Below are 17,243 nucleotides of genomic sequence, written 5' to 3'. Positions count from 1 at the left end.
CCTCATACATGCAAAGCATGCGCTCTACCACTGAGCTACATCCCCTACCTGGTTCTGCCTTTGCCTTACTGCCTATCTATAGTAACAATCTGCGACCAGCCTGATTTGCTTCATAACGTTATATTGCCTGTGTCATGTCTTATTTGCTGTATACTTGCTACATTACATAACCGTCTAGCACGTTATTTATTCACAGCAGCACTGACTACTACCCTCCAAACTGAACACAACTCCTCCAGCCGCCGGAGGGCACACTCTCCTAATCTTGAGCGAGGGTAACAGCCTACAATGTATGGGCTCCCAAGAGCGATGGATCACGTGATGTGCTCGATCCTTACGAAGTGGTTGCTGGCTCCTCCCAGAAGCCGGCGGTTGCGGTGGTGACGGGAGGGTCCTGCAGCCCTTGGCTGCTTTTAGTGACGCAACGTCAGCGCAAAGAGGAGAAGTCATGTCTGCTCCGGGGCCTCCAGCCGCCCAGCACAACGGTGAGAGGAGGGGGTGGTTGGGTCGGGCACGGGGTGAGCCGTCGTTGCGGTACAGGCTCTGCTGCTGCTGCCGAGGCCGGCGCTTTCTGCTGACATCACTGTTTGTTGCCTGCTGATAATGCGAGGCCGGGGCAGCAGCCGTGTGCCCACACATACGTGGCAGTCCGTCCAGCCTGCTGCTGGGTAGCCCTGTGTGGGTCAGAGCCATGGTGATGCCTGGAGGACCCACAACTAATGCTCCATGTCAGGCGGTTTGAGAAGTTTCTCACGGTGTCAACATTGTCCCCCAAGTCCTGGTGGAACTGTTCTGGTCCCCAAGCTTCCAGAGCCACCAGTGTATATGGGGACAGCCTGGTGACAGATGTCAGAGGGGAAGGACCTGATCCTTTGTTCCCTTGTGAGGTCAGCTGCCTCCAGAGGTGTGTGACAGCGGCTTCTTCCTCTGTGACAGCGGCTTCTTCCTCTGTGACAGCGGCTTCTTCCTGACCTGTCCACTCTTCCCTTCCTACTACCATTCTTATCAGCCTAACCAGGGATGCTCAACCTGCGGCCCTCCAGCTGTTGTAAAACTACAACCCCCACCATGCCCTTCTGTAGGCTGATAGCTATATGCTGTCCGGGAATGATGGGAGTTGTAGTTTTGCAACAGCCGGAGGGGCCACAGGTTGAGCGTGCCTGGTCTGAGGCTAAGTTCACATCTGCACCGTTATCTCCATTGCAGATTCCATCAAGAAACTCCAGGACTGTTACATCCAGTAAGGGAAACCCGATGGGCCCCCTTATAGTCAGTGAGATCTGTCTGGTGCCATTAGGTGTGGGGTCCAGGACTTGCATTATTTTCATTGTTCTGTACCCGCTAGTGTGAAAAAACCTTCACAAGGCGGGTCCTCAGGTTTTGGTGAGAAGCCTGCGACTATCTGTCCAGAAGAGGGCCCAAGGGAAGCTGCACAGCTGGGGTGCCATGGACCGCACGCTCCTGGGTATATATTTCCTAGATACATGCATTTCTCCCTAGTGGGAGGACAGGATACGACATCAATACCTGATCAGTGGGAGTCCATCTCCTGGCACCCCCTACCAGCAGCTGTCTACCGCAGCCTACCAAGCACAGCGCCATGTATTGTACAGTGGCTGATTTTGGTTATATATTTTGATAAAAAGTTTACTTATAACATCTAAAAATATAAAAAATAAATATGATTGGAATTGTTTCTGAAAATATCACCCAAAAAGTTCCCAGTGGCAGAATTTTTTTTGTTTTATTTTTTGTCACATCGCCTTCTGACAAAAATAGAATAAGAACTTCAAATCAAAAAGTTGTGTGACCTTAAAATATATATATTAAAAAAAATCTCCCACACACTCCTTCCACAGAAAAATTACAGGTTGTCAGGATGTCACATGACAGTAAAAAACAAAACAAAAAAACGCTTCGGTTAAACTGTCAGTTTTTCACAGCCATTTTTTTCACTGATGCCTTTCTGAAAACCGGTGCCCTTCAATTTGTATAGGGGCTGTCAGGCCGGGAAACAGACCAAGTAGGACTCTGCCTGTGTTAATGGTCGTGACTACACCCGTAGACTGTCATTGTTCTGGAAATGGCCATCGCACAGCCACTTCTCTCTCTCGTGTGGATGTAGCCTAATGGTTGTCAGTATGACGACACAAGGCAGTTTTAAACATGGACCGCACTTAACGATTGAAACTTGTACGAGTTCTGAGGCCTCATTCACATGAGTGATACAAAATGTGTCAGGTTGCGTCCTGTGTTTGTTGTTGACTGTGGGACAAAAGCATGATGTTGACAGCCGGGTGTAATAATGTTGTGTTTTTTTGTATTCCAGGCCCGGCGCAGCCTCGGCCTCCTCATGGCTACAGGCTTTATCCGTCAGCCGTCAGCGCTCCTCCAGCGCTCTGCTCCCAAGTGCCGAGTAAAGTTACTCCTTCCCACACGGACCACCAGTATGGGTTTGATTATCACTCGATAAACTATGCAGCCCCACCATTACCACAGAACCCTAATATTCCACCTCTCCCGACCAATCATTTGCATTCAAACCAAGGTCCCCACCAGTTCAGTCATGGACGTTCTCAAAGTGATCACATTCCAGCATCCCAGCCACAGCATCAAACCGTAGCTCCCCCTGTACAACCATATCCGCCATTTACTGGTGACTACAGTTATTCTGCCACCTCATCCTTACCTCCTCAGGGATTGGCCAGTCATTCCAGCCACTATTCTGCACCTCTGATGTCTGGTCATATGTATCAAGGCGCACCATACTCCTCCATGCCTGCAAGCAGTCAGTACGGACAAGGGACATCTGCCTATGGCACTCAGGTGACTAACAATGCTCAGAGACTGCCGACTGCTCCTCCTCACTTGCTTCATCAAGATTTGCGCAGCTTAAGTGCGCCGCCTGTCCCAGTCACTGGTCCACAAAGAGCTCATGATGGCCTTGGGCAGAACCAAGCCGTACCCTTGGCTACACACCATCAACAACCCAGTGCAGGTAAGATTATGTCCTTATGCCACTTTGATATTGCCTCAAACATGTCATCTATGTGTGGCCCTTTGGAGCCCAGCATTGTGGAGGCATCTCCTCTCTACCTGCTGGTACAGTCAGTGCTTCACCTTTTTACTCTGCTTTATTGTGAAGGGTTCCAAAAACCATGGAAAAATCTGTATGCCTCACATTATGGCCTTCTAATGCAACCTTAGGGCTGATGTGCACAACTACTGCTCAGAACAACCTCCGAGCTCTATGGATTCTCAATACGGTACCCTCAGCCTGCCTCCGCCGTAGAAAGAATCATACTTACCTGCTCCCCACCGCTTCCATCTTGTACACTGGCTCTTGCATGTCCATCTTCCAATCTGCAGCCAACCACTGGCTTCATCGGTTGGCTCGCGCAAGATGGACATGCTGGACTGAAGCAACAGGGAGCAGATAAGTAATTATTTCCGTAGGAGACGGGCTACGTGCTTCACTGAAAAGTTATTTATTCTCAGATACAACCTCTTTAGAGGGGTTTTCCCATCTGGTCCTTGAAGGCATATCTCTAGGACCTGCTCCTATCTCAAGAATATGTCTTTAGCTGGCCATGCATGGTCAGCTCCCTCCAGTCACCACTATGGTACTCTCCGCTATTTGTGGAAGTCCCACAGCAGTGAATGGAGATGACTATACATGCATGGTTCCCGGTGGCGCACAACAGGGCTGGCACTTCGGATGTGGTTCCCAGAGTTGGGACCCACACTTAGGCTACTTTCACACCAGCGTTTGTGCTTAATCCTTCATAATAATACAACCGTCTGCATCTGTTATGAATGGATCCGGTTGTATTATCTTTAACATAGCCATGACGGATCAGTCTCTCAAACCATTGTAAGTCAACGGAGGACAGATCCGTTTTCTTTTGTGTCCGAGAAAATGGATCCACCACCATTGACTGACATTGTGTGACAGGATGGATCCGTCTTGCTCCGCACCACATCGCGGACAGAAAAACACTGCTTGCTGCATTACTCTGTCCACGATGGGGACGCATCCAAATGGAATGGAACGCATTCTGATGCATTCCATTTCGTTCAGTTTTGTCCCCGTTGAGAGTGAATGGGGGCAAAACAGAAGCGTTTTCCCCCGCTATTGAGATGCTATGACGGATCTCAGTAGTGGAAAGGGAAAGCGCAGATGTGAATGTAGCCTTATTAGACACATGATGATAAATGTATGGCCTGATGATCGGCTGATCAATTGCCAGTTACGTTGCACCTGGTTTTTTTTAATACTGAACATGCATGATCATGTTTCGGCCAAACCTGCTCTTGTATTCATGACCAGCTTTTCTCAAGAATGGGGAGTGGTGTGAACGTTTCATACCTTAGAAATCATGAAGCTCTCTGCCTCGTTGTGGGAACAATTTACATTGATAAAATACCACGTGGGCTTCCAGTCAGCCTTGGGGGGAGGGTCTGATGGAATGTACAAAAGGCAGAAGTGGTCCATCTGCTGAACAGGCGAGATAATGAATGTAGAACCTCCTGCAAAATGTCACCAAGCCACGAAAAGCATTGAAAGGACTCGCTACTGTAATCATTTATAAAGGCAGAATATAGGGGAAATGTCATGATCAGATCATTGTATATCTCCTGCTACATGCCTAGGTAGAAAACATACCTTCTCGCTCTTATCATTGGGGGACACAGGCTTGACCATGGGTATAGCTGTTGCCGCTTGTAGGCGGGCACTAAGCGCCTCTCCTTCAGCTATGCCCTTGCGGTGTACAGAGGGGACTTGCGGTGTACAGCCGCGGTGATCCGAATGCTGGAGGGATACAGAGGTTTTTACCGGAACCTCTGGTCCTCCTTTGCTTTTAGAGAAGGAGAAGAGGGTTTGGGAGACCCCCTGGTCTCCCGTCTCCTGGGTGGGAGTGCAGGCAGTTTTTAAGGACTGCCTGAAACTTCCCGCAAGAAAAAAAAAAAAACAGCAGACCTGCAACGCAGAGGGGGCTGCCTCCTATAGACACTAAATCAGTTTTTATTCTACCAAATTCCCCTGCTCCTTCCTGCTCTCTAGAAGCAAAGGAGGACCAGAGGTTCCGGTAAAAACCTCTGTATCCCTCCAGCATTTGGATCACCACGGCCATACACCGCAAGTCCTCTCTGTTCCGGTGTAGCGTCCCTCCCCAAGGGGCCACACACTGAAGGTGGTAATCCGGCTGGAGCCAGGGGGGCAGAAGACGCCGGACAGGTGGAGCCTTTGCAGCAGGTGTCGCTTCACTTCCTGTCCTACAAGGTGGCATTTTTGGTGGCTATCGCCTCTATCCGTAGGGTTTCGGAATTCACGGCTCCGTCATTTCGGTTGCCTTTTCTGGTCCTCCATCAGGATAAGGTAGTCCTTCGTCCTGTTCAGGACTTCCTTCCGAAGGTGGTGTCGGCATTTCATCTAAATCTAGTTTTAATTGTAAAGGGGTTGAAGACATGCCCTATTAGGTCTTATGGCTGTCATTTGGGGGGGGGGGGGTTGTCCCTTTGAGCCACTCTGCAAATGGCATCTGTCCTCGCTGGTGTACCTGAGCTTTTCCTTTTAATAATCTGAATGGCCTCTATGTAAAACTACATTTCCCTTGGCCAAATCAGCTGTTTGCCTGGTGGGGAGCTGAAGGACCACATTGTGAAGAGTTTTTCCACCACAGTGCCACAAATAGTGATTGTACAAATTTGGCAACCACACTTCTTTTTAGACCTCGTGCACACGACCATATTTTGTATCTGTGTTCGATCCGCATTTTTTTTGCAGACACGTTCATTTCTATCGGTCCCCATATGAACCGCATACGGGTGGCACCCGTGTGCCATCTGCATTTGTGTGTCTTTTCTGCAAAATGATAGAACATGTCTTATTCTTGGGCGACCATGGACCTGTTGAAGTCATTGGGTCCACAGAAAAAAACGGAAGCCACAATGACCAGTTTTCATCTGCTTATTCTGCTCCTTATCTGCTGTGAATTTTGCTGTTGTGAACCTAGCCTAACAGAAGGTCATGGTTTCATGGTACAACAGGTGTGAGCTCGCGTGTGCAGGTGCCTTTATGTAGGTTACATTCCCAAAAGAAATGACTAAGAGCATCAGCTGCTAGTGCTTACGGACGGAGAGCAGGTTATATAAATGATCTGTTATCCATTCTACACCACCAGAGAATTTTCACTCAATACATACCGTCTAATCTTCAAAATGTGACCCAAGTAAATCCTGCTGCCCTAATTATATGGGTCCCATTATCGGGGAAATGGGCAAACGTTCCATGATGTCTTTATGGTGGTCAGTTGAATGGTCAAGAGGCTCCCTAAAAAAATACACACAAAGGGTGGAGAAACAGCTTAGGGTTTGCTTAAAGAGGACCCTGTCACCACATTTGCCATATGCAACTAATGAGTTGGTGCTATAGGTCACAGCACAGCAAAACCATTGCTTTGTCTGTTAAAACTGTTAGTTTAGGCATTTTGTTGTACCTTTTTCATATGTACATCTGGGTCATGGACCCATCGTTGAGGTCCAGCTCCTTGGCACCTCTGCTGATCAGCTGTGTGAAGGGGCTACGTGTCTCTGGAGATTGCAGTTATATGCTTGTTATGGCGCCCCTTGTTGATTCCCTATCAGAACATTGTGCTGGTGGTCGCACATGCTCAGTTGCTCTGACAAACTAACTGGATCCTCTTGGGAGCAAAGTGATTTCTGGAAATATGTAGACCAGTGAATAAGGATCCATGGGATAGAAGTGCCTTCTTCTCACCGTCCTGGAAACATTAGATGGATGCTCTGACAGTGAGGAAAAAACATTGGGGGTGCCATAACGGGTATGTAACAGCAATAGCCAGACAATAGAGAACATTTTTTTAAGGGGCTGTCCCGTTAAGACTAAGTGTCTAATCGGCAGGGGCCCAACCAGTAAGGTTCCTGCCGATTTACGGGAAGGGGGCATTTGAATGCAGTTGTGGTCACATTCATACGTACTGACGCTAAAGTCAGCTCTGTGGGGCTGCCAAACCTATAGAAGTGAATGAAGCGCGGACATACATGCATCTCTACCCCTCCATTCAAACGGGGCCTGAGCCCCAGATCTCAAGTTAGAATCCAAAGTAGAAAAAAATCCAGCTTCTAAAAATCTGATCCTTTTTATTCCATAAAGTCAAAGACGTTTTCCAGACACAGGATAAAAGTACACGGTCTACATGTTTCGGACTCTCGTATTACAGTCCTTACTCGTGACAAGTGCACATAGTACAGATCACTCCATATGAACCTACACACCTCCCCCAGATCTCAAGTTGTCTTAATGGGACAACCCCTTTAACAATTTTAGTTGGAAATGTATTATGTTATGTCTTGCCTGGTCTTACAATAAATTAAGTTAATTTTAGGATAATCCCTTTAAGCCGTTGGTTGGAACCTCTGGAGGATATTGAGTTGGTGCAGCTGCAACCACAAGCGCAGGGCATGTTGGGTCGTTTGACCCCATTTGAAGCTTTATACTAAGCTCAGGGTTTCCTTGTCACACCTCCCGACACGTCTGTTTTCTGTAATACTTGTTCTCCCTATGAAATGGCAATTCTGGCACATCTGCAGTGGACCCACTACATGGGATATGTCCACACGAGACGTATATTCTGCAGATTTGCCAGAGTTAATTGACCTGAGGGTGGACTCTGCAGTGTGCCAACCTATGCTGCAGCTTTCACCCTCTACAATGCGCAGACTGAAATCTGCTTTGGAAAATCTGCCCAATGTGGCCATGCCGTATTCTTCCTGCATATTTATGAGCTGAATAGTGTGCATTACCAGTCCCCTTGTCAAACAGCAGTTCTTCTACTGATCCTGACAGATGTTGACAGCCTAGGTGACAGATGTGTCGATGGTAAGCATTAGCTGCTGAACCAGCAGTGCCTGCGTAAGCCACAGTGGATTACATCTTCTAAATGAGCACAAGTGGATCACGGTCTGAATCCGAGCACTTCACAAGTACTGGGGTAAAACATGGAGGCTGATGACAAGGAGGGAAAATACTAAAGAAAAGTGCAGGAAAACTGTTAAAGGATTTATCCCATGATTATTGTAAAAAATATAAGTCAGACATCCTATAGTACATGCCAACCTCTTTCTAACAAAGCTAGAACCGGCCCTGTGCCTCACATGGGTCCAGAGATCTCCCCATTCAATGCTCTGCTAGATTTATATCAAGAAGGCAGCTCAAGGGGAGTGTCTTCTCTGCTGCAGCTAAGGAGGCGTGTCCATGCTCTCCCTATCACAGCTCAGGAGCCAGTTGAAGGATGAAACTGAGCATGTGCGGCCATCTCAGTGAGCAGGTCAAAGAAAAAGAAAACAAAAACAGAGCTGGTGGCGCTACACAGATACATTTTATTGAATAACAGTGGCTATACTAAATTTTTTAATAAATGCAATTACAAAAGTACCGTATTTTTTGCCCTTTAAGACGCACCTAGGTTTTGGAGGAGGACAATAAGAAAACAAATGTTCATTATACCTCAGATCAGCAATCAGACCCCCAATATTAATCAGACCTCGGCTCACGGCCCCAATCAGACCCCCAATGTTAATAAGATTCCAATCAGACCTCAGATCAGAGCCCAATATAAAGACTCCCCATTCAGACTTCAGATGAGACCCCATGCCTATTATCAGCCCTTGGCCATGTTTGATTAGCCCCCAGCCTCAGATAACAAAATAAATAAAGCACTTGCATCTCCTGGACGTGGCCGCTCCTCACTGCCTGCGCTCTGTCTTCTTCCTCCGCCGGCTGTGCTGTGAACCGGCGCGCACAGCGTGAGTCACAGAGCGCCCTCAACGCTGTGCGCAGCCACTGCACAGCCGAGTACCAGGAAGCGGTGAGTACAGAGCTTCTATAATGGAAGCGCTCATTAGTATTCACCCCATAAGACGCAGCAGCATTTTTCCCCCAGTTTGTCTTTTGGGGCGAAAAATGTGGTTCAGATCCTGGGGCTGTAAAATATGTTTTGCAGGTCAGCCCCTTTAACATTTGAACATGGCTTAAAAGGGTTGGCCTACAAACATTTATCACGTGTTCATGAGATGGGTGATAAATGTATTATCGCTGGGGGTCTGACCATGATAAGGGGGGGTCAAGTATGCGCCGTTCTCATATTAACTTAGTAACATCGTTTGTTAGGCAGAAAGGAAATCTGTCCATCCAGTTCGGCCTGTTATCCTGCAAGTTGATCCAGAGGAAGGCAAAAAAAAAAAAGGTAGAAGCCAATTTTCCCCACTTTGGAATCGGGAAGGAATTTTTTTATTCCCCTAATCAGAAGAAATCCCTGGATCAACGACCCCTCTCTAGTAGCTATATCCTGTAAGATTATTACACTCCAGAAATACATCCAGGCCCCTCTTGAATTCCTTTATTGTACTCACCATCACCACCTCCTCAGGCAGAGAGTTCCATAGTCTCACTGCTCTTACCGTAAAGAATCCTCTTCTATGTTTGTGTACAAACCTTCTTTCCTCCAGACGCAGAGGATGTCCCCTCGTCACAATCCTGGGGATAAACAGATGATGGGATAGATCTCTGTACTGACCCCTGATATATTTATACATATTAATTAGATCTCCTCTCAGTCGTCTTTTTTTCTAAAGTGAATAACCCAAATTTTGATAATCTTTCAGGGTACTGTAGTCCCCCCATTCCAGTTATTACTTTAGTTGCCCTCCTCTGGACCCTTTCCAGCTCTGCTATGTCTGCCTTGTTCACAGGAGCCCAGAACTGTACACAGTACTCCATGTGTGGTCTGACTGGTGATTTGTAAAGTGTTCTCCTCACGGCATCTTGTGGTTATTGTGTAAGAAGCTGATCTGAGTAATTTCACGGAACTACTCCTGATGGAAAATCTGCATGAAAATGTTATCAGTTAATGAGGCATAAAGGCACTGTATCCTCAGAAAATGACCTATTGTTTAAATCATGTTTGTATGTTAAACAAACATATATTTTTTTTTTTAAATATATTTAATTTTTTTTTTTTTTTTTTTCCTTGTCACTATATAATAAATAAATAAAAAAATATAAATAAATATATATATATATATATATATATATATAATACAGGTAGAAGGATGTGGGCAGCACAGCTGTCTGGACGGTACGGTCGGAGTGCCAGCGGCTGAGGAGGCGATCCACCTCCAGCGATATAAAAGTAGAAAAATCCACAGCACATCCAAGTTGTAAAAAGTAAAAAGACGGCTTTATTCACCAGACACGCGACGTTTCGATCCACTCAATGGGATCTTTTTCAAGCAGTGACAAAAGTGGGCAGTGCATAGTGCATATTTATGCGGTTAAACATCATTAAACAATTAACAAATCAAGTACATTTATCATATATAATACAATGAAAACAGCGATAAAATAATATTATCACTTGTGTTTGAACAGTCAGACTCTGCAACTCATTAATGTGTATATCAGAGGGATAGGCGACACTAGGATTTCTCTTATGGGTGTTTCCTGTGATTGCCCCCCAATCTAGAGGATGACCCCGGGCTGCTACATCGGATTTCCAGGAATGGGATCCTGTGAACAGGGGGTTATTTTAACCTGGGGCTAAGCGGTGACAACCAGGCCACATTGGTTACGTTCCTCGATATGACTGGGAGGCACTAGAACGACCATTTCGAGCTGACAACTCGAATGGGTATCTGGCGGTAATACCGCTCACTATACACCTTCTCCTTCCCCCTCTTTATGATAACGGTACTTCCGTCCAAGATGTTGCCTGTCAAGTTCCCTGATGAACCACTGACAGATATCTATTTGCCTCCCACATCGGAGCCGGTAATTTGCGGTCAATACTGACATACGGTGATCATGATATGCTGGTGCAGACAAGGTTTTCATGTGCTGAGATGCGGATACTATTAAGATTATTATACTATCCAATTGGGTATTCTATACATGTATACTTCTCATGATGAGGCGATCGTATATTGGAACACATGATCGGATACACGATCAGCTGTTTCTAGGTAGTGTAAGGTACGGAACATTTAGAATCCCCTTTTCTTTTCTGTGACGTGATATACTTAGTCACGAGATCGGGTGCGTGATCACGTGATGCGATCACATGTTCCAAGGTCCTTGGACATGCGCACTACGTGACCGGTGTACTTGCGATCATGTGACTGAACTATCTGGAAAGGTCCTCTGACATGCGCATTGCATTGTCTGATACGCCGAGACCCATGTGTTTTTTGACTTCACCACATACTCCCGTGATCCATGTCATCTCCAACTGAAGGTACACCTGTGCACTTTAGATTATTAAGGTATTGGAAAGACCTACACCTGTATTCACTATTATCACAATTAATGTATTATGTTATATTTTCGATGGCTATGATGTACTGTACAAGAAGGAATAATGCCATTGTGATACACATTAATGAGTTGCAGAGTCTGACTGTTCAAACACAAGTGATAACATTATTTTATCGCTGTTTTCATTGTATTATATGTGATAAATGTACTTGATTTGTTAATTGTTTAATGATGTTTAACCGCATAAATATGCACTATGCACTGCCCACTTTTGTCACTGCTTGAAAAAGATCCCATTGAGTGGATCGAAACGTCGCGTGTCTGGTGAATAAAGCCGTCTTTTTACTTTTTACAACTTGGATGTGCTGTGGATTTTTCTACTTTTATATCGCTGGAGGTGGATCGCCTCCTCAGCCGCTGGCACTCCGACCGTACTGTCCAGACAGCTGTGCTGCCCACATCCTTCTACCTGTATTATTTATATATATATATATATATATATATATATATATATATATATATATATATATATACAGACGTGGACAAAATTGTTGGTACCCTTTGGTCAATGAAAGAAAAAGTCACAATGGTCACAGAAATAACTTTAATCTGACAAAAGTAATAATAAATTAAAATTCTATAAATGTTAACCAATGAAAGTCAGACATTGTTTTTCAACCATGCTTCAACAGAATTATGTAAAAAAATAAACTCATGAAACAGGCATGGACAAAAATGATGGTACCCCTAACTTAATATTTTGTTGCGCAACCTTTTGAGGCAATCACTGCAATCAAACGCTTCCTGTAACTGTCAATGAGACATCTGCACCTCTCAGCAGGTATTTTGGCCCACTCCTCATGAGCAAACTGCTCCAGTTGTGTCCGGTTTGAAGGGTGCCTTTTCCAGACTGCATGTTTCAGCTCCTTCCAAAGATGCTCAATAGGATTGAGGTCAGGGCTCATAGAAGGCCACTTTAGAATAGTCCAATTTTTTCCTCTTAGCCATTCTTGGGTGTTTTTAGCGGTGTGTTTTGGGTCATTGTCCTGTTGCAAGACCCATGACCTGCGACTGAGACCAAGCTTTCTGACACTGGCTAGTACATTTCTCTCTAGAATTCCTTGATAGTCTTGAGATTTCATTGTACCCTGCACAGATTCAAGACACCCTGTGCCAGACGCAGCAAAGCAGCCCCAGAACATAACAGAGCCTCCTCCATGTTTCACAGTAGGGACAGTGTTCTTTTCTTGATATGCTTCATTTTTTCGTCTGTGAACATACAGCTGATGTGCCTTGGCAAAAACTTCGATTTTTGTCTCATCTGTCCACAGGACATTCTCCCAGAAGCTTTGTGGCTTGTCAACATGTAGTTTGGCATATTCCAGTCTTGCTTTTTTATGATTCGTTTTCAACAATGGTGTCCTCCTTGGTCGTCTCCCATGTAGTCCACTTTGGCTCAAACAACGACGGATGGTGCGATCTGACACTGATGTTCCTTGAGCATGAAGTTCACCTTGAATCTCTTTAGAAGTCTTTCTAGGCTCTTTTGTTACCATTCGGATTATCCGTCTCTTAGATTTGTCATCAATTTTCCTCCTGCGGCCACGTCCAGGGAGGTTGGCTACAGTCCCATGGATCTTAAACTTATGAATAATATGTGCAACTGTACTCACAGGAACATCTAGTTGCTTGGAGATGGTCTTATAGCCTTTACCTTTAACATGCTTGTCTATAATTTTCTTTCTGATCTCTTGAGACAGCTCTTTCCTTTGCTTCCTCTGGTCCATGTCGAGTGTGGTACACACCATATCACCAAACAACACAGTGATTACCTGGAGCCATATATATAGGCCCAATGGCTGATTACAAGGTTGTAGACACCTGTGATGCTAATTAGTGGACACACCTTGAATTAACATGTCCCTTTGGTCACATTATGTTCTGTGTTTTCTAGGGGTACCATCATTTTTGTCCATGCCTGTTTCATGAGTTTATTTTTTTACATAATTCTGTTGAAGCATGGTTGAAAAACAATGTCTGACTTTCATTGGTTAACATTTATAGAATTTTAATTTATTATTACTTTTGTCAGATTAAAGTTATTTCTGTGACCATTGTGACTTTTTCTTTCATTGACCAAAGGGTACCAACAATTTTGTCCACGTCTGTATATATATATATATATATATATATATATATATATATATATATATATATATATATATATATATTATAATTTTTTTTTTTTTTTTTTTTTTTATGGCCTCTTTCACACGAACGATACGGATTGGCTCCGGATGCGTTCAGGGTGCAAGCAAGTTGTCAGTTTTGTCTGCAATTGCGTTCGGTTCAGTTTTTTCCGCGCAGGTGCAATGCATTTTAATGCGTTTTTTACGTGTGTGATAAAAAACTGAAGGTTTACAAACAACATCTAGCAGCCATCTGTGAAGTACACATCGCACCCAGACTTGTTTGCGGGTGCACTGCGTTGTTCACTGAAGCCCCATTTACTCTATGGGGCCAGTTTTGCGCGAGAAACGCAGATTATAGAACATGCTGCATTTTTCACAGAACTGATGCGTGAAAAAAAAACGCCTATGTACACAGCCCCATTGAAATAAATGGGTCAGGATTCAGTGTGGGTGCTATGTGTTCACATCACAGATCACACATTGCACCCGTGCGGAAAACTCGCTAATGTGAAAGGCCTAAAGTCCTGCAGTTTTCACCCGGGCTACTAGGCTTAAAATACCCCTTTTGCCGGGGTTTTATAATGATGACCTATCCTCGGGTACGGGCATTGTAATGAAGAGGAAGCAGCGCTCGCATGGAGCTCCACCTCCAAACAGCTGATCAGCCGGGGTGCCAGGTGTTGGACCCCCACAGATCAGATATTGATGACCTATACTGAAGATAGTTTATCATTGTATAACCCTTGCACAACCCCCTTTTAAGCCTTCCTGTTTTTTTTTTTTTTTAGAGCAGTGCCATAGACACAATGGCCAAGAGGTTATACAATGATAAACTATCTTCATTTACTTCTATGGGAGAGTTTTCTAGGCATGCTCTAAAACCTGTGCAGAGGTCAGGAGGGAGTAGATAAGCTGTGATATCACCTATTGTTAAGGGTTGATCCTGTCTTATCTGTACAGATGTGTTACTTGTGATTGTAATTCTGCCTGTGGTGATAATGATAAGGTTACCTGTGAGCTTCTATTGGCCAATAGGGGTCATGTGACCCTGTGTATGTCACGATATGAGTGAAAGGCAGGCAAGCTTCTCTTGGCTAATACGGATCACGCACTGGTGCCATATTTGCATTTTTTTGGGGATGTAATTCAAGAACAGTACGACCTAGAGCGCCGAGAACTGGTCTAAAACCTTTCTTAGCAACTGATTTACCTATATGCCAGATTTGTGCAGATTGGTCCAGTCATTTGACCGTGCATAAAAAAACAGACAGAAATTTATATATATATATATAAAGAAAAATGGCGGCACTAGCTCGAGAAAAGAAATACGGGTGCACGTCTCAAGGGGAATCAATGGATCCGGAAAAAAGAGCGGCACTCCAATGAGTAAAAGCAAGTGAACCCTTTATTCACCCAAGTGGTGCAACGTTTCGGCTCCAATGAGCTCAAGATATAGATAGATATATATATAATATATATATATATATATATATATGAAAAAGAAATAGATGGTGACGTGGAAATGTAAAAAAAAAAAAAATATATAAATCACATTTTTATGTTTAATTTTACCAATAGGTCTTTTTCTGATTACACATCCCCTTTAACCTTTGGAATGGGTTTCCTTGGCGGTTCAGGCGCTGTTGGTACATTGTTTTTGTGGCTATCATATTTAGGGTTTTGAAGACTTTAGTAACGTGTTTTTTATTATATATATATATATATATATATATATATATATATATATATATATATATATATATTTTTTTCCCCTCAGGGTCACCTGCATTTGCAGGACAGACATCAGATATAGGACGACCTAGTCCGGCTGTATCCGCTTCTAACTCAGTTGCAACCTATCCCCCTTCTGGAAACCAGCCTTCGGGGTCTCCGTCTCCTCTGGCTCCTGCGTATAAACCTCAACCGACCGTACAGCAAGGTAACCTTCCTTACAAACACAAAAGGATTTTTAGTAGTGTTGAGCGAACTTGTGTTTTAAGTTCTGCGTCCAAAGTTCGGGTTATCGAAGAATCCCATTATGAATTCTGCTACCATGGACCATAACAGAATTTGGAATCCATAACGGAATTTTTCGATAACCCAAACTTTGGACGTAGAACTTAAAACACAAATTTTTAGGTGTAACTGAGGCTCAGAGATTGCTAAATATAGAGCCTGCTGTGCACATAGCTATGACCATTGCCAGATCATTCTGTAAACCCTTTAATGTAAATATTGTTACACTGTGGAAAATAGTCCTCATGTAGAATTGTTGAGAAAAGTTAAAGGGGTTTTCTGAGTGTGTGTTCTTTATAAAAATAAAAAAAAAGAGATGTCAAAATAGTAATATCCTTTTCTTATAATCTGTTTTTATTTTCTGATTATTCTATTTCCATCTTCTTGCCTGAGTTCTTCTTAACAGCATTTAGAAAACGTTAAGAAAATTACTTTACGGCAGCCCCATGGGCTGTAGACACAATGGTCAGGAGAGGACCTCATTGACTTCTGTAGGAGTTTTCTAGACCTTTTCTGTAACCTGTGTAGAAGTCAGGAGGGAGTAGATAAGCTGTGATATCGCCTATTGTTAATGGTGGATCCTGTCTTAAGGCTGTATTACAGAGCTGGATGTAGCAGACGATTGTCAGGAGGGAAGCATTCATTAGCGGAGGAGACTGCTGCTATTACATGCAGCAGTCTCCTCCACAGTGTGAGGAGGAGCGATCGCTATGGCATTACTTATCCCCGTACTGTATAGTGGTATGCCGGCGGCAGATCATTATTAGACACCACAATATGCCCCCTGCAAACAATCGGGCAGTGTAATACAGGCTTTATCTGTCATTCTAATCCTGCCTGTAATGATATCACCTCCTGTGTATAGATAAGCAGTTAACTGCAGTAAAGTCATCTGTACAGACCAAGAAGTGGTGCCTGTTATTAGGCTTAGTGGCCATTGTGAAAACTGCAGGATTTTATGGATAAAAATGAAAAAAAAAAAAATAATATATTAAAAAGTCTTTAAAAATATGTTAAAGAGGACCATTGAACGAAGTATGCTGCCATGGAGAGCGGCGCCCGGGGATCTCACTGCACTTACTATTATCCCCAGGTGCCGCGCCGTTCTCCCGTTATGCCCTCCGGTATGTTCACTCTCTAAGTTATAGTAGGCGGAGACTGCCCTGGTCCTGTGGGCGTCTCCTTCTCCTGGGAGGTTTTTTTCTCCCAGGCTGTGAGCTGTGCGCTGCGATTGGCCAGCGCTGCAGCCTAGGAGAAGGAGACGCCCACAGTACAAGGGCAGTCTCCGCCTACTATAACTTAGAGAGTGAACATACCGGAGGGCATAACGGGAGAACGGCGTGGCACCTGGGGATAATAGTAAGTGCAGTGAGATCCCTGGGCGCCGCTCTCCATGGCAGCATACTTCGTTCACAATGTTTTTCAAGGTGAAAGGTCCTCTTTAAACATAAAAACATGATTTAAAGAATAGGTCATTTTCTGATGACACATTTTCTTTAACTGATGACCTATGCTTTAGTTAGGCCATCAATAGCTGATCAGTGGGGGTATACGACACCCGGGACCCCCGCCAATCAGCTGTTTGAGAAGGCACCAATTCTCGCAGTAGCGCCACGGCCCTCTCTAAGCTCGCTAAGCACAGTGCCATCCATTGTATAGCGGCTGTGCTTGGTATCACAGCTCAGCCCCATTCACTTGGG

General features: G+C 44.5%; 1 protein-coding gene across 4 annotated transcripts in view; it reads left to right on the top strand.

Moving 5' to 3' along the window:
• The first annotated feature begins 354 nt into the window (after positions 1–354).
• Positions 355–17,243, top strand: part of SEC24B (SEC24 homolog B, COPII coat complex component) — an 80,147-nt gene continuing 63,258 nt past the window's right edge. For 3 of the 4 annotated variants that reach the window (XM_044301937.1, XM_044301929.1, XM_044301920.1), the window contains exons 1-3: positions 355–485; positions 2,330–2,998; positions 15,305–15,466. In XM_044301937.1, coding sequence (XP_044157872.1) covers positions 449–485; positions 2,330–2,998; positions 15,305–15,466 — 868 coding nt within the window. In that variant the 5' untranslated portion in view covers positions 355–448. The remainder of the gene's footprint in view (positions 486–2,329; positions 2,999–15,304; positions 15,467–17,243) is intronic. The other variant, XM_044301944.1, reaches the window with a different exon arrangement.

This window comes from Bufo gargarizans, chromosome 1 (assembly GCF_014858855.1).
Source record: "Bufo gargarizans isolate SCDJY-AF-19 chromosome 1, ASM1485885v1, whole genome shotgun sequence".
In the NCBI taxonomy this organism is placed as follows: Eukaryota; Metazoa; Chordata; class Amphibia; order Anura; family Bufonidae; genus Bufo; species Bufo gargarizans.
This window is presented reverse-complemented; position numbering and strand designations above follow the sequence as displayed.